Genomic DNA, 21,182 nt, shown 5'->3' on the forward strand with positions numbered 1-21,182 from the left:
CTTTGTAAATACACCACACAAAAAGGTATCACGCGCGCGTACACATTACACATGCACATATATACTGTTATGGGCGACTTTCCAGCCATGCCCTATGACTCCTTGGACGCGCCCCATGGCGTCCTGACAAGCCTCCAGCGCGATGGACGGCCCCGTGGTCTTGGCCGTGCCAAGTGACAAGCGCACCCGTGCCTATGTCGCCCCACTGATAGCACTCGCCAGCGCCCAACCGCAAGCAGATGCAAACAGCACCGCGCGCGCAGACTCTGATGCTAAAGATAAGGTTGCGGCCAACGAACCTGCTTCTACCTTGTAGGAATATAAGTCATTTTCATTGTAAATATAGAGTAATTTTATTTCATGTATTTCCATTATGTCTCTCTAGCTTAGTTAGGTAAAGTCTTATAACTTTGGTTTATTTTTTTAAAGCATTATTAGGGGAGATCAAGCAATCAAATTTTCAAGCAAGCAAACAATTCTCTGTATTAGTGTTTCTCCCCATCGACACCGTGTTGCTTTTTTGTAATGGCTTTCATTAATGCAATCACGCTTTCTTTCATTCTCAATTCTCTTTTCTGTTCTCTCAATTGCTCTTGACATTGATTTTCCCATGCGACACTAACAATTTCGTCTAGCTTACGGAGGGGACCCCAGTTGGCGGATAGTAACTGCACGGACATCAGTTGCTTAGCCTTAAGTCACACTTCCAAGAAATCTCAGGAAGGTTCCGCGTAACAGTTGGTATCAGAGCATAGGCTCGACATCGGACGAGGGAACACATTGCCATTACCACCATTTCTGACCATGGTGAATCATGGGGACCGCATTGCGGCCCTTGAAGAGACGGTTGACGTATTACGACCCATTGTGAATATGGTGCCTGATCTAAGAACCAGCCTAGTGCAAAGGTTGGACGACCTGGACCACAGGATGTGGTAGGCAGAAGGTGACATCGCGAACATCAGTCGCGACTCTGAAGGAGACCGGCAAACGACAACCACAGAGGCATCAAAAGTTTTTGGTAAATTTGAGAGCCTCCAACATGAGTGGATCAGGGATTTAGCCTATAGGGCACAAGAGGAAGACAGGGTGACTGCCATGCAGCAAACCATAGACAACTTGATAGGCTAACTCAATGTTGTCAATGCTGCACTACAAGGCCTACTTTGAGGAGGCGGAAACCAGATCGGGGGTGCTGTGAACCTCGCCCTTGTGCCACAAAAGCTGAAGATTCCTGAGCCAAAACTATACAATGGAGCTCGGAATGCCAAGGAAGTGGAGAACTTCATCTTCGACATCGAACAACACTTCGATGCCGTGGGGGAGTTAGAAGAAGCAAAAAAGGTAGCAACTGCTACCTTGTATCTTTAGGGTGATGCTAAACTTTGGTGGTGGGTGAAATACGAAGCCATTAGGGCTGGTAAAGATACTCTAGAGACATTGGGAAAAATGAAGGTAGCCATATGCCTACAGTTCTTTCCCGAAAATGTTGAGTACAATGCACAGAGAAAGCTATGGGATTACGTGCGAGAATTCTCCACGCTCATGCTGAACATACGGGATATGGGGGACAAAGACAAACACTTCACATTCCTGGAAGGTTTGAAACCTTATGCCCATATGGAGCTGCAAAGACAAAGGGTAGACATTTTACCCAAGGCGATCCAAGCATCGAAATGCCTTGGGGACTATTAAGTGGATGCTCGGAAGGATATGCCTCAACCGCCTGTCCGTGGAGGATATAAAGGAGGCCAACCTAGTAATGGTGGCCCTAGTAGAAGTGGAGGAGATCAGAGTGCAACCAAATCTAAGACTCATTCCTTAGGCAACAATACTGCTGCGTCTCACAACAATGATAGGGGGAGGAAGCCCCCTTTAGGATGCCATCATTGCAGTGGGCCACATTAGAAAAATGAATGCCCACATGCACAGATGAATGCCCATAAAACTTTTGATGATGGGACAGATGACGACACAGATGATGCTGACCAGACAGAACCAATATGTGCCATCAATGCACTTGTTTCTTCTATTTCTGAGGCCTTAGGGGGAACCAGTGCTGGTATCCATAAGGAGAAGGACCCATGCCCAACCACCAAGAAAGGAAAAAAGAAGGCGGATGGGGGCCTCCTCTTAACTAAAAGAAGACCTTGATGTTCGTCGAGATAAAAGTTAATGGCAAGCCCATCCAGGCGATGATAGATACAGACGCTACTCAAAACTACTTAGCCTCAACTCAGGTAGAACGCCTTGGTCTAGTTGTGGGAAATGGCAGAGGTCGTGTCAAGATTATCAACTCACCGTCTCAGCCAGATAGTAGAATATCCAAAGGAGTGCTAGTGAAGCTTGGTCCTTATGAAGGAAAATTCAACTTGCGCGTGATAATCATAGATAATTTCAAGCTGATAGTTAGGTTGGAACTATGAGGCAAACCAACACCATTCCAGTACCTTATGCCGACATGCTACTAATGATGGGAGCAAATGGGGCCAAGCCCTGCATTATCCCATGCACAACCGTAAAGATGGCCGCTGAGAACATCTCGGCCCTGCAGTTGAAGAAGGGAGTCAAAATACATGAACCTACGTTCCTGGATACCCTATATATTGAAGATATAGAACGCTCTTCGGGTCCCATTCCTACACCCGCGAAAGAGCTGCTAAAGTAGTTTGAAGATGTCATGCCACAAGACATGCCAAGGCGAATCCCGCCTAGGCGTACGGTGGACAATGAGATTAAGTTGGTGCCGGGTGAGAAGCCACCTGCCCGGGCGCCTTACAGAATGTCACAACCCGAACTCACCGAGCTTCGGAGACAGTTGACGGAAATGCTAGATACGGGGATCATTATGACCTCCAAGCCCCCTTATGGGTCCCCTGTGCTATTCCAATAGAAACAGGATAGTACCCTACGACTCTGTGTGGATTATCGGGCCCTAAACAAAATCACCATGAAAAACAAGTACCCTATCCCGCTAATGGAAGATTTGTTCGATAGATTGGGTGGTTCTATAGTGTTCACTAAAATAGACCTGAAGACTATTTACTGGCAAGTTCAAATTGCTGAGGGAGTTGAACACAAAATGACCTGTGTGACAAGATATGGGTCGTACGACTTCCTGGTCATGCCATTCAACTTGATTAATGCTCCAACAAAATGACCCATGTGACAAATTATATGTGAAGCTATCCAAGTGCTCATTCGCCCAAAAGCAGATTGACTTCCTTGGACATGTCATCGAGGAAGGGCGGATAAAGATGGACCAACAGAAGATTCAGGCTGTCACAGATTCGCCGCCGCCTAAGGATATCCACGCCTTGAGGGCATTCCTTGGCCTATGCAACTTTTATCAGCGATTTGTGAAGAATTACTCTCATTGCAGTGCCGTTGACAAAATTCCTAAAGAAAGCCACGCCTTGGGATTGGGGTCCCAAGCGAGCGGAGGCCTTCAATATATTGAAAGTGGCTATGTCTAGTAGCCCCGTCTTGGCCCTTCCTGATTTGGACAAGCCATTCGAAGTACAAACGAATTCCTCTGACTATGCTCTGGGCGAAGTCTTGCTACAAGTGGGGCATCCCGTTGCGTTCGAGAGATGAATGTTGAAGGATGCAGAACATCACTATGCCGCCCACGAAAAAGAATTATTAGTTATCGTCTATTGCTTACGCCTTTGGAGGGATTATCTACTGGGAACCCCGTTCGTGGTCAAGATAGACAACACAACTGTTACCAATTTCATGACCCAACCAAAACTGAATGGCTGCCATGACAGGTGGCCGGAACTTCAATCGGAATTTCACTTCAACCTGGAGTACCGAAGTGGGTAAACTAAGCAAGTTGCTGATGTGATCAGTCGGAGGGCTGATTAGCATTGGTGTGCCTACTCAGCACCCTAAGGGGGAGAAAAGTGGCTACCACTATAAGAGACTAGATACACGATCTACTCCCAAAAGATCTTGCTGCACAGTATTTGGTCGATTTGATAGGACAGGGCAAAACTCGCCAGTTCTACATGGAAGATGGGTTCCTGAAGGTGAAAGGAAACCGACTTTATGTTCCTAAAGGAGGAGATCTGCGAATGACTCTTCTGATGGAATTCCATGATACTTTGTGGGCCAGCCACCTAGGTGAAGAACGCACCATGGCGTTGTTGCGCCGTGCTTATTATTGGCCTCAAATGGCTGATAATATTGCTCAGTATGTAAAGACTTGCCTAGTATGCTAGAAAGACAAGTCAGACCGCTTGACACAAACGGGACTTTTGGAGCCATTGACGGTTCTAAAGAGACCTTGGGAAAGTGTTTCACTGGATTTCATCATCGGATTGCCGAAGGTCGGAGATCTTACAATTATCTTGGTTGTGGTGGATCGGTTTTCCAAGTATGCCATATTTATAGCAGCCCCGCAATATATATTAGTAGAAGATACAACTCAACTCTTCTTCTCTCATCTTGTCAAATATTGGGGTCTTCCTAAAGACATTGTTAGTGATCGCGACTTTCGCTTTACTAAAAACTTTTGGACTCAGCTCTTTAAGTGCCTCGGGTACAAATTGAGCCATCGTTCAAGCTTTCATCTGAAATTTGATGGCCAGACGGAGCGGTTCAATGGCATGCTGGAGGAATATCTACGCCATTTTGTTACCGGATCGCAGAAGAATTGGGTGAAGCTTCTGGATGCTGCTCAACTGTGTTTCAATTCACAAAAGAGCTCTAGTACAAAAAAAAAATACTTTTGAAATTGTTACCGGTCAGCAACCGCTACTCCCACATACGGTAAATGCCCCAAACATGTTGAAATCTCCTCGATCTGCTAGCTTCTCGAAGGAATGGAAGCAAAATTTGGAGATAGTGCGGAGCTATCTTGTCAAATCCCAAAAGCGGATAAAGAAGCATGCTGATCAAAATCACCGCTTTGTTGAATACCAAGTAGGAGACAAAGTGATGTGACAATGCCAAAATCAATACTTGTTTGCAAGGTTCCATGACCCTCGCATATTGCGAAAATAAATTGGATCATTGTCCATTGAGAAACGCATTGGGAAAGTTGCATACCGGGTGGATACCCTAGCCTGGTGGAAATTTCATCCAGTTTTCCATGTCAGCGTTCTGAAACCTTTTCGGGAAGGCATGGAGGATCCTTCATGGAGCCAACTCACAATACCCAGTATTCGAAACCCTAATTCAACTTGGAAAAGACGTGTAGAAGCTATTCTCGATGATTGAGTGGTTCATGCTTCAAGGAAATATCACCAAGAGTTCTTGGTGAAATGGCAGGCTGTGATGCAGAGGAGAATACTTGGGAGAGGGGAACAAACCTCAAAGCCTGCAAGGGCTTGATCGATGATTATCTTGTAAGCAAGGCGCCGAGGATGTCGCCAACTCAGGTGGGGGAGAATGTCATGGGCGACTTTCCAGCCATACCCCATGACCCCTTGGACGCACCCCATGGCGTCCTGGCAAGCCTCCCAACACCTAGCGCTATGGACGGCCTCGTGGTCTTCGCCGCGTCAAGTGACAAGAGCGCCTGTGCCTATGTCACCCCACTGATAGCCCTCATCAGTGCCCAGCCGCAGGCAGATGCCAACAGCGCCTCGCGCGCAGATAGTGCCGCGCACGCGGACTCTGATACTAAAGACAAGGTTGCTGCCAACGGACCTGCTTCTACCTTGTAGGAATTTTAGTCCTTTTCATTGTAAATATAGAGTAGTTTTATTTCATGTTTTTTCATTATGTATCTCTAGCTTAGTTAGGTCAAGTCCTGTAATTTTGGTTTATTTTTTTAAAGCATTATTAGGGGGATAAAGCAGTCAAACTTTCAAGCAAGCAAACAATTCTCTGTACTGGTGTCTCTCTCCTCGACACCGTGTTGCTTTTCTGTAATAGCTTTCATTAATGCAATCAAGCTTTTTTTCATTCTTAACTCTCTTTTTTGTTCTCTCAATTGCTCATTTTTCCGTACGGCAGTGACAATCTCGTCTAGCGTACGAAGGAGACCTAGTTGGCGGATAGTAACTGCACGGACATCGGTTGCTTAGCCTTACGCCGCTCTTTCAAAGAATCTCAGAAAAGCGTCGCGTAACAATACACACATGTAATACTAAGTTCATATCTATAATCACAATAAAAGCATTGTGCAGTAGTGCTTTGCATGCCCTTTAAATTTTGAATTCGTCTCTCGAGAAAAAGCATTGTGAATGATGACTATATGACCAGTTGATTATATTGGATGCTGGCAACTGGAGACCATGTTTACTTTGCCTGGTAAGATATAGAGGTGAATCAGGGCTAGAGAGGAAAGATTTGGGAGATTTGTTTGCTTGACTATATAATGCACGACTCGGGGTAATACTTATACAAATATGTTAAAAGACAAATTGAATTGCCATCATGATTTGAACGAATAGACATATTGGGAGTCTATTACTCCCTATTTTCTTATCCTTCTAAAACATTTGGATACAAAATTAGCTGTGGTACTGATTAAAGAAAAACAGAGACTCAGCTTTCCATTACGTTGGTTGGAAGTTGGAACTTTGAATTTTTGGAACTGACTTTGGTTTAGCTTAACATTGGGATCCTACATTATAAAAAAGGACGAGTTACACATTTGATCTGTCGGCTAACAATAATTATATATGTTAGTCAAATATATAAAAATTATGTATATATATAAATATACAAAAAAAAATATTATTATATTTTACCGGCTATTATTTTTAGGAGCTGCTATACTGTGTAATTTTGCCTATAAAAAAAGTCTTAATTATTTTAAAAATTAATGATGTTCTATTTGAAAATAAAGGCAATATGATTCCAATGAGCTGTGATGGGTTTATTAGATGGAGTTTTTAATGTTTTGGTATGGGCAGAAAACATGAAAACAATGGAGTGGTACTATAATTTATATGCTTGATCTAGACTTTTGGTAGAGTTCCATTTCCTCGTATATTAACTTTGATGGTTATGCATTTCACCTACCTTTATTTTACATGTTAAAACTGAGGGCTATTGGAGAAATATTTGAGCTGAAGCTCAGCCATGGAGCTCAGAGAAGATGAGGAAGCTTCGAGAGAATCTCAAACTGGAAAAACATTTCTATTAGTTAGAAATCAGAACTGGTGCGCCTATATACAAGACACTGTATTTGTACAATTGTCATCTACCACTAGCTAACATCCAGACTAACTAATTACAATAATAGCCATAGCCAATCCTAACAAATATGGCTACTAGTTAAATAATTACAATTCAACTCTAATCTTAATACCCCCCCCTCCCCCCAAGTTGGAAGGGAGGTACTCACTGCCAACTTGTGAAGTAGTGAAGAATGCTTGATGCCCGTCAAAGATTTAGTAAGTATGTCTGCTAGTTGGTCATCTGTGTGGACATAATGCAGAGAAATCAACCCTTCAATGAGCTTATCCCTAACAAAATGACAGTCGACTTCTATGTGCTTTGTTCGTTCATGAAATACTGGATTTCTCGCAATGTGCAAAGCTGCTTGATTATCACAGTAGACTAGAATAGGAAGAGTTAGAGCATGGTTAGCTCCTCCAGAAGTTTGGATAGCCAAACAAGTTCTGCAACGACCTTTCTCACAGACCTGTATTCTGCTTCTGCAGAGCTTAAGGATACAATGGACTGTTTCTTTGATTTTCAACTAATTGGACTGTCCCTAAGCAATACAATGTAACCACTAACTGACTTCCTAGTCTCAGGGCAAACTGCCCAATCTGAATCGCAAAAAGCTCTCAATCTATAGTCTGCACTGTTTGATAGGAAGATCCCCAGACCAGGATCACCTTTCAAGTATCTGAGCACATGCATAGCTACTTTGAGATGAGAATCTCGAGGACTCTGCATGCATTGACTGAGATGTTGAATACTATAAGCAATATCAAGTCGTGTGTTAGTGAGAAAGTTTAGTTTCCCCACTAGTTTCCTGTATTGAGTGGGATCTGTGAGTAAGCTGCCCTCAGATGCCTTTAACTTTGTTGAAGGATCAAGTGGAGAGGACATTGAAGTGCAATGTGAGCATTCAAACTCCTATATCAGGTCGCTTGTAAATTTTCTTTGTGTGATTATTACTCCATCATGCTTGTATAGTATCTCCAATCCTAGGAAGTAGTGTAATCTTCCCAGATCCTTTATCTTAAAAGTCTCCCGTAGGAAGGTCTTCAATGCCTTAATTTCTTACAAATTTGTCCCTGTTAGGAGAACATCATCTACATAAACTGCTACAAAAATAACTGAGTGTCCTTCCCTTTTGTAAAACAAAGAATAATCTAGCATGGAGTGCACATATCCTTTAGAACATAGGGCTTCAGTTAGCTTGGCATACCACTGCCTACTTACCTGCTTCAATCCATACAAAAATTTGTTCAGCTTGCACACCAAATTCTGTTTTCCTACTGATAGCCCTAGTGGTACTTGCATGTATACTTCTTCATTTAGGTCTCCATGTAGGAAATCATTGTTTACATCAAGCTGAAAGATTTCCCAGTTCTTCTTTACTGCAATGCTGACCAATGCTCTCACAGTAGTCATCTTCACCACTGGTGAGAAGGTCTCAGTATAATCTATCCCTGCCTGCTGAGTGTAGCCCTTAACAACTAGCCTAGCTTTAAATCTTTCAACACTCCCATATGCCTTATGCTTGATTTTGTATACCCACTTACAGCCTATTGCTTTCTTTTCTGCAGGTAGTGAGACAAGATCCCAGGTATGATTAGAGAAGAGTGCATCAAATTCCTGGTTCATAGCCTGTTGCCAAGCAGGTATAACTGCTGCCTTCTCATATTACTCAGGTTCACAATCAGTAGAAAGCTTTTCAATTAAATGCTGACTATTACCACTTAGAGCATTAAGGGATATAGACTGTAAATGGGGAACATGTGTGTGAAAAGAGAAGGAGGGTGAACTGTGATCATTATCTGCAACATGCTCCCCAGCATTAGTGTTAAGAGTGGGTACATTGTAAATGTAATCCTTTAAATAACTAGGAGGTTTGAGTGTTCTGTGAGGTCTATTATGAGTTAAGGTTATAGTCTGCTCAGAATGTGCAGAGTTTGGTGAATCATTCAGAAGAGATTATTGCTAGTTCTGAGAGTGGAAGCAAGGTTCAGATGATGTGTTAGATTGTTATGTTTGAGCTGGAAGAGTTTTGGTAGTCTGGTTGAGATGGTGAAACAGGTTCATAAATGTTGGCATTGGTGTCATTGCCAAATGAAAGTTCAGGTGACATTGATTGTTGTTGTGGATTATCACTATTACTGTTACCAGTAGGACTAGCAGTGTCAAAATAACTCATGGTGGGTCCTATATGAAGAAAAGAAAGAGATAGATGCTCACATTTAGATACTAAATCAGTGTGCTTTCCTGGCAATGCAAAAGGGAAAATTGTTTCATGAAAAGTCACATCTCTTGAAACATGTATCTTCCTTATGGTTAGGCTGAGAACCTTGTATCCTTTTGATCCAAAAGGGTATCCTACAAAGACATGAGGTGTTGACCTTTGTTCAAACTTATCTTTGTGAGGTTTCAGGTTTTTTGGAAAGCATAGACATCCAAAACTCCTAAGATGTGAGTAATTTGGTTTCTTTTTATATAGAATCTCAAAGGGGCATTTCCCTCTAAGGGATGAAGATGGCAATCTATTGATCAGGTAGGTAGAAGTTAGAATGCACTCCCCCCAATACCTTATAGGCAGTTTGGACTGATATAATAGTGCTCTTGCAGTTTCAAGAAGGTACTTGTGTTTTCGTTCGACTATACCATTCTGTTGTGGAGTGTATGGACAGGTTTTCTGGTGTATGATCCCCTTGGTTTGGAAGAACATAGTTGTTTCAGTGTTCACAAACTCTAAACCATTATCAGTTCTGATGGTCTTTATTAAGGTATTAAAATGGTTTTGGACCATTGCAAAGAAAGCCTTTATAACATGTAGGGCATTGCTTTTGCTAGTTAGAAGATGTGTCCAAGTACATCTACTATAATCATCAACTAGGGTAATGAAGTATTTGTGACTGTCATGAGTTAGTGCATGATAAGGACCCCACATATCCATATGTAAGAGTTCAAATATCTTGGTTGTGGAAGTAGTTCTTTCTGGGAAAGGAGATCTATTTTGTTTGGCCATAGGGCAAATGGAACATAAAAAAGGTTGTTTGTCTGCAAAGGTTATTGGTATAGAGTTGATACCCTTCATCTTGATAAAAGGTACATGACCCAGCATGTTATGCCACAAGAGATCCACAAGACTTTCATTAGAGGTATATGCATTGCACACTGAGTCTATATTTTTAGAAGAACTTTTATTGGAATTCAAAGGAACTTGTACACTTTTATTATCACAAGCATGAGAAAAAATGAATGCACTAGGTGCAGAATCACAAGGGTGGTCTTGACAATGTACATTATTAATACTGTGACTACCTGAGATGGATGCACTAGGTGCAGAACTGTGTGTGAGTGGTGTGGTGAAAACTTTAGTGACAGCAGAAGAATTGTTCTTTCTTGAACTTGAATAGTGAAAATACAGACTGCCTTTGGCTTTACCAATCTCCAGAGGCCTCCTCAGTGAAAGGCCCTGTAGAAGAATACATGAAAATTTAGTGAATATGATGATGCAATCAAGTTGGATTGTCAATGAGTGTACAAAGATAAGATTGAATATGAAACTAGGCACATATAAGACTCTTTTTAGAGTGAATTGAGGACTGAGAATGACATCTCCAATTATTGTCACCTTTACTTTATATCCATTTGGTAAAGAGACCAAAAAGGGGTAAACTAGAGTTTTGATATTACTCAATGAGGCTTTGTTATAAGTCATATGGTTAGTGGCTCCTGAGTCAAGAATTCAGGAATCAGCATTTTCTTTGAAACTTTCATGAGACTGTTTACTGGGCCGAACAGAGGTGGTACAAACAGTCATACCTGCAAAGTTAACAGCTCCACCAGTCATGTTGATGTTTCCTGAGTTGTCTCCATTGTTTCCATTCTTAAAGCTCTCCAATATGCTCAGCAGTTGTTTATATAGTTCCTTACTCAATTGTTGCATGGTTCGACCTTGCTCCTGAAGGTTTCCTCCTTCATCTGTCATATTTGTCCCATTACCTGTTGTATCAAACACATTTGCTGCTAGTTTATTTCCCCTGTTACCATTGTTGTACTTCAAGTTCTGAGGGTACCCGTGAAGTTTATAACATTTATCCTTAGTGTGTCCTGGCCTCTTGCAGAAATCACAGAATGGACTAGGTCTATTTCCCATATGGCCTCTTCCATAACTATTGTTCCCAGAAGAATTCATGTGTTGGTTGTAGTTTGTTCTAAAGTTGTTGTTTCCTGGACCATTAGCATTCAGTGATGTGGATTCAATCATCAGTTGTTGATTATGTGGTTTATCTTCTCTTTGCTTCTCTTCTTGTATGAGAATAGAAAAGGCTTGTGCAATGCTTGGAAGGGGGTTCATCATCAGTATGCTCCCTTTCACAACAGTATACACCTCATTTAAACCCATCGAAAACTGTATCAGTCTTCTATCTTGCTCAGCCTTGTGCATATTAGCTTTAGCTCCGCAGGTGCATTGGCAGCTGCATTGTACGTGTGCATTCAGTTCTTCCCATAGCTTCTTCATTTTTGTATAATAGCCTGTTATGTCAAGAGTTCCTTGACTCAGATCATTAATTTCCTTCTGAAGTTGGTATAGTTTTGCACCGTTGGTTTGATCATACCTATCTTCTAACTCCTGCCATAACTCTTTTACATCACTCACATATTGCAAACTATCCGCTAGGTCCTTTGAAAGGAAATTTAAAATCCATGAAGTCACCATATCATCACATCGTTCCCACTGATCAAAAGTTGCATGTCCAATTACTGGTTTCTGACACTTCCGTGTTATGAAACCAACCTTATTCTTCACTGAGAGGGCTATAAGTACACCTCTTCTCCAAGATCTATATCCCGTGCCATCAAAAGCTACAGGTACCAACACTGAACCTGCACTCTCCGATGGATGCATGTACATGGGACTCGAGGTATCTAAGGTGTCCTTGTCTGCAACACTTTCCTTGTCTCCAGCCATTGTTCAAATCACAGATCATAATTGATTGAACCGTGAATCGATGATAAAAATAGAAATTCAACAGAGGTAACACAGAAAACCACGCTTTGAGAAAACCAGAGGTTAAAAATGCTATAAGTTGTCACTATCAGTCGAGATCACAGTGAAATTACAGTTTCGAACGGGATTTAAAAAAAAAGTTGATTAACGATCTCGAAGAAAACCTAGGTCTTCAACTCAAAATTGGAGAGAAGACGAAGTAAGGGACCGTGAATTACCTTAATAGATGAAGCCTATGCTCTGATACCATGTTAAAATTGAGGGCTATTGGAAAAATGTTTGAGCTGAAGCTCAACTGCCATGACTGAAAGCCATGGAGCTCAGAGAAGATGAGGAAGCTTCGAGAGAATCTCAAACTGAAAAAATATTTCTATTAGTTAGAAATCAGAACTAGTGCACCTATATACAAGACACTATATTTGTACAGCTGTCATCTACCACTAGCTAACATCCTGACTAACTAATTACAATAATAGCCATAGTCAATCCTAACAAATATGGCTACTAGTTAAATAAATACAATGCAACTCTAATCTTAACATTACATTTGATTATATTCTTGTATTTTAGTCACGAAACATACTTACAACCCAATAGCATGTATTGCCCGCTTTTGCTTAACAGATCTCATCGATTTGTTCCTTAGGTTATACCATTATCAAGCTCAAAAAATATGCGTACCTTGTGAGATTTTTCACTTTTCTCTCTCATCCCGATGTAGAATTCGCCTAAGTATCATATGCACCAATTCTTTAAAAATTTGCCAATCTAGAAGTCTACCAGTCCTCTTTGACCTGCTCTCGTTTGCCCAGGAGGGCGTCACAACGTGTTTCTCTAAGATGGATAATTTTGAAACTTAACACAAACTAAATAGGCCGTCTCTTATAAGACATTAAGGGCCAAAATGTTCCTTCCATATAATATTATAGTCTATTTTGAGTTTCTCGATATTCAAATTATTTAAATCTTGATAACAATGTTTTATTAAAATAATTACTGTACATAAATTATAAAGTTCCACTTATAGGTTCTTTCTTGTAACTTTAAAATCAATCAATGTTACTATCATGATATGTGATGTATTCATCTCTTATTCACTTTAAAGAATTTAACAAGTAACCGGGACTAACTTAGAACGAAAGATGTTTAATCTTTTTTCTTCTAGACTGAGAAGATAAAGTTTAGAGTTTAAACAATAAAGTAAATTTTAAATTCTTAAAAATTACAAAAATTATAAAATACGAATGTTACTTTCACGATGTCATAAAATCTTTCTATAACATTCATCCTTTATAACAACAATATAATGGCCGAGTTTTTTTGGAACTGATTTTCACGTTATCGTATATCATATGTTCTCTATAACAACATTTCGCTATAACAATCAAAATATCAAATATGTCGGAGCAAACGACATTATAGAGAAGTTTGACTGTGTAATCACTTAAAAATAAAAATATTGTAAAAATTGAAATGAAGAAATACTGTTCTATTGTCAATTTGGTCTGAACCACATGATTTTTTTCATTATCTCCCAACCCACCAGGTAATGGATGTATGAATCTATAATTCTAAAATGATTTCCTTCTTATTTCGTTAAAATAATACGTGCTAGTCAGTTTTCGGACTGATCATTGAAAAATAACTGGCGTTTGCCAAGTCATTAAAAAATAGCCATTATTTTGCTGCAACAGAGACCGGTCCAACATAATATACTGGAGTTCGGTGTACCTGTGTATGAACTTCCAACATATTATGCTGGACCGGTATACTTTGCTGGCTCCAGTATATTATACTGAAATTTCAGTATATTATGCTGGAGTATTTTCCGAATTTTGAACAGTGTTTTTGTTCAAATTTATTATTACATGAAAAGTGGCTAAATTTCGATGATTTTTAAAACTATGGCTATTTTTGAATGATCACTTGTAAATCTAGCTATTTTTGAATTTCTCCCTCTTGTTTCAAGTTACAACCTAACCAAGTAAAGCCCAAATAGCCACTCTTCCATTGTCTCAATTAAAAAATATTAAATATTTGCACATATTAGAAAATGAACAAATTATAAAAATTATACTCTATATTCTTAAATAAGCTTGGTTACAAGAACCTCCAATGAGGTTAACGTTTCTCTTTAATACACTCACGTCTTGATTTGAATGTTAATAAATCAGCTTTATCTTTGAGTCATCAAACACTTCTTTTCTTACATAAATTTACCAATTTGCAATTTTATTGATTAAAATAGATCTTCTTAGAACCCACTAAAATTACTTTGAACGTGCTTCTTTTCGAATTATGTTATTATACAAATGGTAAGTTAGTCAATTTACATAATTAATGTAATTATGCTAGTGACACTTTTCAAAATGTATGTATAATTTTGACCTAAGGAAAAATTGGAATTCAGAAGAGAGTTAAAGGAGAAAGAAGATGCGTATGAAATTTAAATCTTGTGAATATTTATCATTATTGGAAAAAAACGTTTCATAATACAAATAATGGAGTTTTTTTTTTTTGTTTTTTGTAAGTTTTCAAAAACTTCATTGACTTTAACAAGGAGTCAATCATGTGTCTCATTCAAAAGGCAAAGTATTTACTTTGTAAAATCAATTGGTTAATATAATGCATTCTGATACTCACTTCGTTTAGCCGTGCATAAAATTTAAAAAATAAAAATAATTTTTGAAAGTTGTAGTTGAAGATTAATTTTAGACATTTGTATGATTGCAAATCATCTCATTTAGAAAAAAATTATAATTTAAAACTTAGCTTAATCTGAATATGGAAAGTTGACACTCTTTTGGATTAAACTAATTAAAGAAAAGTACTGTGTGTCATATAAATTGTCTATGCCCTGAATTTAATAGATTTGGACAACGACTTTTATCTAATCAAATTTATCTCACAAGACAATTACAATAAAGCATTACAACAAGGGCCATGGTTCATTGGTCCAAAATTCAATCCATACGAAGCAACACCACTCACTACAACAATATGAATAAGACTACAAGACCTACTAACTGAATTTTATGACATATCCATCCTTACAAGGATTGGGCAAATGCTTGAGACACTCCTCAAAATAGACAATTGTACTATCACGACCCAAAAATCTAACCTGTCGTGATAGCGCCTATCGATGGTACTAGGCAAGCCGACCTTTCAAAATACTTCAATATCTCATAAAAAGGATAATTCAAAGCTTTTTCATACTAGAATATTTTAGAAAAACCGGAGTTGAATTCAAAATAAAATGCGGAAAGATAGCCCAGACATCAGGATGTCACCAAGTCATGAGCATCTAGATATCCAGTCTAATAAAAACAGTGTCTAAGTATTAATACAGGAAAGAAAGAAAACATAGAAGGAGAAACAAGGTCTGCGGACGCCGGCGGCTACCTCGTAGCCTCAGGTACTTGATCGCGCACGAACTCAACGACTTCCGTGATCAAACACACCTGGATCTGCACATGAAGTGCAGGGTGTAGCATGAGTACAACCAACTCAGCAAGCAACATAAATAAATAAGGAACTGAGAAGCAGTGACGAGCTATACAATTACAGTTCATTTTCAATAATTCCAGCAAAGAATAGACATGCTTTCACATCTGGCAGTTTAAGTCCAATCAGTTTTATGCAGTTAAAGTTCAGGTAATTCAGATATAGAATCTTTCAGGAATTTTACAACAATAACAAATAACAACTAAGCACATCAACAAATAAAATAACAAATACAACCTCTCAGGGCAACAGTCACTCAACTCGTCACAACAACTCAAATCACTCGGCTCTTAGCCCTCAGTACTCACACTCAATAGGTACCTGCACTCACTCGGGGTGTGCAGATTCCGGAGGGGCTCCTTTCAGCCCAAGCGCTATATCCGCATGGATAACTCACGTGCTGCACGGACAACTCACGTACTATAGTATCAATATGTGAAACAGTACAGACAACTCACGTGCTGCACGGACAACTCACATGCCATAGTATCAATACCTCACAGACAGGCCCTCGGCCTTACTCAGTCATCAACCTCTTTAGTCTCTCGGACTCTTGAAAATCATAAAGATCGGTCCAAACAAAGATAACATAGTGTATTAACAAGAATAAAGAAGAGGCTGAGATATGATGCGCAAGTAAAATCATGACTAAGTACAAGACAACAATTAGCAAGTAATTCAACAAGTACGCGACCTCTACGGGTCCCAACAGTACCATTACATAGCCTAAGCATGATTTCTAACATGATCTGCAGTCAAATTTCTATAACACAGGGAGAGCATATAGCTAGCAATAAGTTATTCAACTTTACAGTTTCACGGAATGGACCAAGTCCCAATTCCTACGGTGCACGCCCACACGCCCGTCACCTAGCATATGCGTCATTTCCAAAATACTCACATAATCCAATAATCCGAGGTTTCATACCCTCAGGACCAGATTTAAAACTGCTACTTACCTCAAACCGCGCAAAATCCTACTCCGTAATGCCTTTACACCTCGAATCAATCTCCGAACGCCCCGAATCTAGCCACAAGCAGTACGATATAATTAATATAGGCTAAATGAATCAGTTCCATAAGAAAAACACGAAATTATAATGCAAAATCTGAAATAGGCTTAACCCGTCTCCCGGGCTCACATCTCGAAATTTGACAAAAGTCAAAAAATACAAACACCCATCCATTCACGAGTCCAACCATATAAGAATTACTCGAATCCAACTTCAAATCAACTTCCAAAACTCAAAATTTTAGCCTATGAAGTTTCTACCATTTCCCCCCAAATTTACAACTCAAATCCCTAATTAGATGATAAAAATAGTAATAGATTCATGAAATATAGTCCAATCCGAGTTAGAATCACTTACCCCAACAATCTTCTTGAAGAAACCTTGAAAAATCGCCTCACACCGAGCTCTCAAAGTCCCAAAATCGAAATGGGAATCAAACCCTCGAAATTCCATTTTTTGCCCAGTTCTTGCATATCTGCAAACATACTGTCGCACCTGCAGAATTTTCCTCGCAGGTGCGGAAATGACTTAAGGGACTGGGTCCGCATTTGCGAGCAAGTGGTCGCACCTGCGTATGCGCACCTGTGGACAAGGGTCCGCTTCTGCGATCTTTCCCTCTAACTCACTCTCCGCATCTGCGGGCTCGCAGATGCGGAAATTCCCTCGCACCTGCGACCCCTGGCCATCTTTTCCATTCCCGCTTCTGTGCTCCTTCACCCGCACGTGCAAGTACGCACCCGCGGTCTCCCCACCACAGGTGCGAAACCACCAGATATCAGAAAACTTTAGCCATTTGCCTAAGTCCAAATTCAAACAGTTAAGCATCCAAAACACGCCCGAGGCCCCCGGGACCTCAACCAAATATACCAACAAGTCCTAAAATACCATACGAACTTAGTCGAGCCCTCAAAACACGTCAACCAACAACAAAGACACGAATCACCCTCCAATCCAAACTTAATAAACTTCGAAATTTCCAAATTCTACAACCGATGCCAAATCATACCAAACCACGTCCGATTAACCTCAAATTTTGCACACAAGTCATATCCAAAATTACAGACCTACTCCAACTTTTGGAATTAGAATCCGACCCCGATATCAAAAAGTCAACCCCCCGGTCAAACTTCCCAAAAATTCGTCTTTCGCCATTTCAAGCCTAAATTAGCTACAAACCTCAAATTTACAGTCCAGACACGCTCCTAAGTCCATAATCACCTAACGGAGCTAACGGAACCGACAAAACTCCATTCCGGAGTCGTCTTCACACAGTTTCAACTATAGTCAAAATCCTAAGATTTAAGCTTCCATTTTAGGGACTAAGTTTCCCAAAATACTCTGAAATCAAAAACAACACCTCCCGTCAAGTCACATAAGCAGAAACAGATACGGGGAAAGCAGTAAATAGGGGATCGGGGATAATACACTCAAAACGATCGGCCGAGTCGTTATATACACGGCTCAAGCTAGTAGAGGGCGATATGCAAGACTATGTATCCTAGCACCAATAGGCAAAACATTGCCAACATCATTGCAATTGGGAACCCATCTCCAACAAATACACTACGAAGACATAAATCCGCTATGTACTCTGTGTGGATGTTTGAGACACAAACACAATCAATGCACAGCTAAGGGAGGACCACACATCAACACACAAAAAAATGGCGACAGCCAAAAACCAGACTCAATAATCGACGGACCTTAGAAAATAGTAGTTTATCCAAAACGAAAAGGCAAAGAGCATGCCAGTCCCTAACAACCAAGCACAATTTCAGATGTCAATACCAAGGCAGGCAACACAAATGATGGGAAGAGAGGCTTATCAACGAGCTGCGACCCCACAAATACCACCAAAAATTGTGAAGAAGAGAGCTCTATGCCAACTCAAAATAGACGATGTAACTCCAATGGATCTGACTACTCAACAATTAATCAAACACTGCCTCCAAAACACCCAGTCACACAACCACCTCCCCGAGAAAATAGAGCCACGACGCCTAAATCAGCCAAACTACGTGGCTCTTTCCATTCCACATAGTGGACAACAAATCTCCAGTGAGAATAATAAGGACATGATTACATCTGAAGTGGCAAAGGATGATGCTCCACCAATACAACGTGGAACAAAACCCACAAACCCACTAAATATATCACCCATACACATACACAACCCCTTTGCAGTTTTATCAAAGACCAAGCAAGCTAACACTAGCCTACACCATACATATGACACTACCAAATCAGGTAACAATTACCTGCATACCTACTCCCCCCCAAACAACCACTACACCTCAGCCCCCTAAAATCCAAAAACAACCTTTCTAACAAACAATCCCAAAAGTAACCCCACTATTTTCCCCACAACCCCTGAAATAAATACACCAAAATAGTTAAAAAAGGGCCTTCCCAATAATAAATCCCAAAAGAGCCCCACTGCTATGACTACACCACTTGAAGTAATAAAAACACAAATACCCATTATGGAAACAACTCTCGTACCAAAAAATCTACCAAACACAGAACATATAGTCTCAAATATATCCAAACCAGATATATCCCACAATAGGAACAAATACCCCCTACAAAATACTACCACAACCCCTACTCGAGTACAAATCATTTCGCAGATCAGTGCATTAAATGCACATCTGAGCGACGATACACAAAATCCAGCTCCTGGAGAAATGGATTCAGAGCACTCAACTGCTGGAAAGTCACATCCTAACCTCCATTGCAATGATGCCCCTCTACAAAACCCTACCTCCACACCACTGCCCCAACTCCTTTATACCCACCCTAACTCAAACTCCATTACCTCATAACCCAAACAACAACTTTCACAACCATCAGACCTCAAACATGACTCGATCACCGCTGAGAAACACTGTCTACCAAAACTAGGGGAACCAAGCAGAAGAGCCATGGGCAACGATACTCGTTACCAATAACCACCCTTCCCAACTCACCACCTACCAAGAACAACGAACACCCAAATCCACTCAGTGACACAAACTTTCTACCTCCAAGCATAGTTTGCTCCGATGGGGTCCAGCTACCCCTTAAACGGGTACTACAACCCCTACCAGTTCCCCTTGGCATACGAGAACAACCTACATTTGCACCACCAACAGTACTACAGTCACACGCAACATGCACCACCTCCACAGCTACATGAAGGGCCACCACTAATGCAGACACAAGCACCACTCCCACGCCACTGGAACTATGAATACATGGTACAACAGGTAACCCTATTAATGAAGAACACAACAACACTGTCACATTATGTATCACAGGGACTGCATTCCAACATGAGGATGCAACATGCTCATCAACTACTGCAAGTTCAAGAAATAATTGCTCTAAAACTAAGCAACCAGATCTTAGACATGCAAGCAACATCCAAGACTCAACAGGCAACAGAGACACCAATGCGCTGGAGTACACCCCCACCACACAACACATGGAGCTCATCACAAACTCCCCAGGAGGAAGAACATGTTGTACCACTCTTACCACAGTTGCTTCTCGAAGAGCTACAACGCTTGGACTCCCCTCCACCACCACCAAGGACATCACATACAGGCCCATTGCAGGCAAGCGTCCTCGATCAAGTTCTACAGAACATCTCAATAACGGAGCCCCTGACACTCACCATACCTCAAAACTCAGAAATAAAATTTTTCATCAGTGTGCCACCTTTGGAAATGAAAATGGCCATAAACATGAGGATCTACCCTATGGACCCAGTGTATTACTCCATTGTGATAGTCCCAACTATGAGGGAGCAAGCCCTTCAAGAAGACTTCAACTATCAATGACTGTCTCTTGCTCTAACCCCCATGAGGGCCCCTCAAGAGAGATCAACCCAAAACACCCCTCTAATGAAGATACTATTATGGAACTGTAGGGGAGCTAATGGGGTGGATTTCAGGAGGAACCTCCGAGTAGTTCTATCATGGAACAACCCCACTATGGTCTATCTCACTGAAACAAAAATGAATAAAGAAGCACACGAGGTTCTAATGGTGGAATTAGGTTTTACCAACATGCTACACATGGATGCTATTGGTTACTCAGGAGGAATGATCATGATGTGGAGGGAATATGATGTTGCACAAGTGGACCCCATCACCGTCACAAACCAGGAAATACACGCAAATGTTCTTGTAAGTTCCTCAACTCATCCCTAGATTCTATCTCTACTCTATGCTAGTACTAATTTTAGTAATAGGAAAATGCTATGGGACAATCTAGAGCATATCTCGGCATCCCATGCAAAACCCTGGATAATTTGTGGGGATTTTAATGAAATTACATCATCCACAGATAAATTTGGGTGAAACTCTATTAACAATAATCGAGCCAATGCACTACTAGATTGCCTCCATAATATCAATATGGTTGAACTAGGTTTCACCGGCTAACGATTCACATGGTCAAACCTAAGAAGCACTAGGAAAAATCTAATTCTAGAAAGATTAGACTGCTTCTATGCAAACCCCTCGTGGCTTAGTATGCACCCCGAC

At 40.6% G+C, this 21,182-nt stretch overlaps 1 protein-coding gene across 1 annotated transcript; it reads right to left on the reverse strand.

Moving 5' to 3' along the window:
* Nucleotides 1-7,659: 7,659 nt before the first annotated feature.
* LOC138897149 (uncharacterized mitochondrial protein AtMg00240-like) lies at nucleotides 7,660-8,022 on the reverse strand. The gene has a single exon (XM_070183108.1). It carries the CDS (start codon nucleotides 8,020-8,022, stop codon nucleotides 7,660-7,662), a length of 363 nt encoding a protein of 120 aa, XP_070039209.1.
* Between the last annotated feature and the right edge of the window lie 13,160 nt (nucleotides 8,023-21,182).

The sequence above is a fragment of the Nicotiana tomentosiformis genome, chromosome 8 (genome assembly GCF_000390325.3).
Source record: "Nicotiana tomentosiformis chromosome 8, ASM39032v3, whole genome shotgun sequence".
Lineage (NCBI taxonomy): Eukaryota > Viridiplantae > Streptophyta > Magnoliopsida > Solanales > Solanaceae > Nicotiana > Nicotiana tomentosiformis.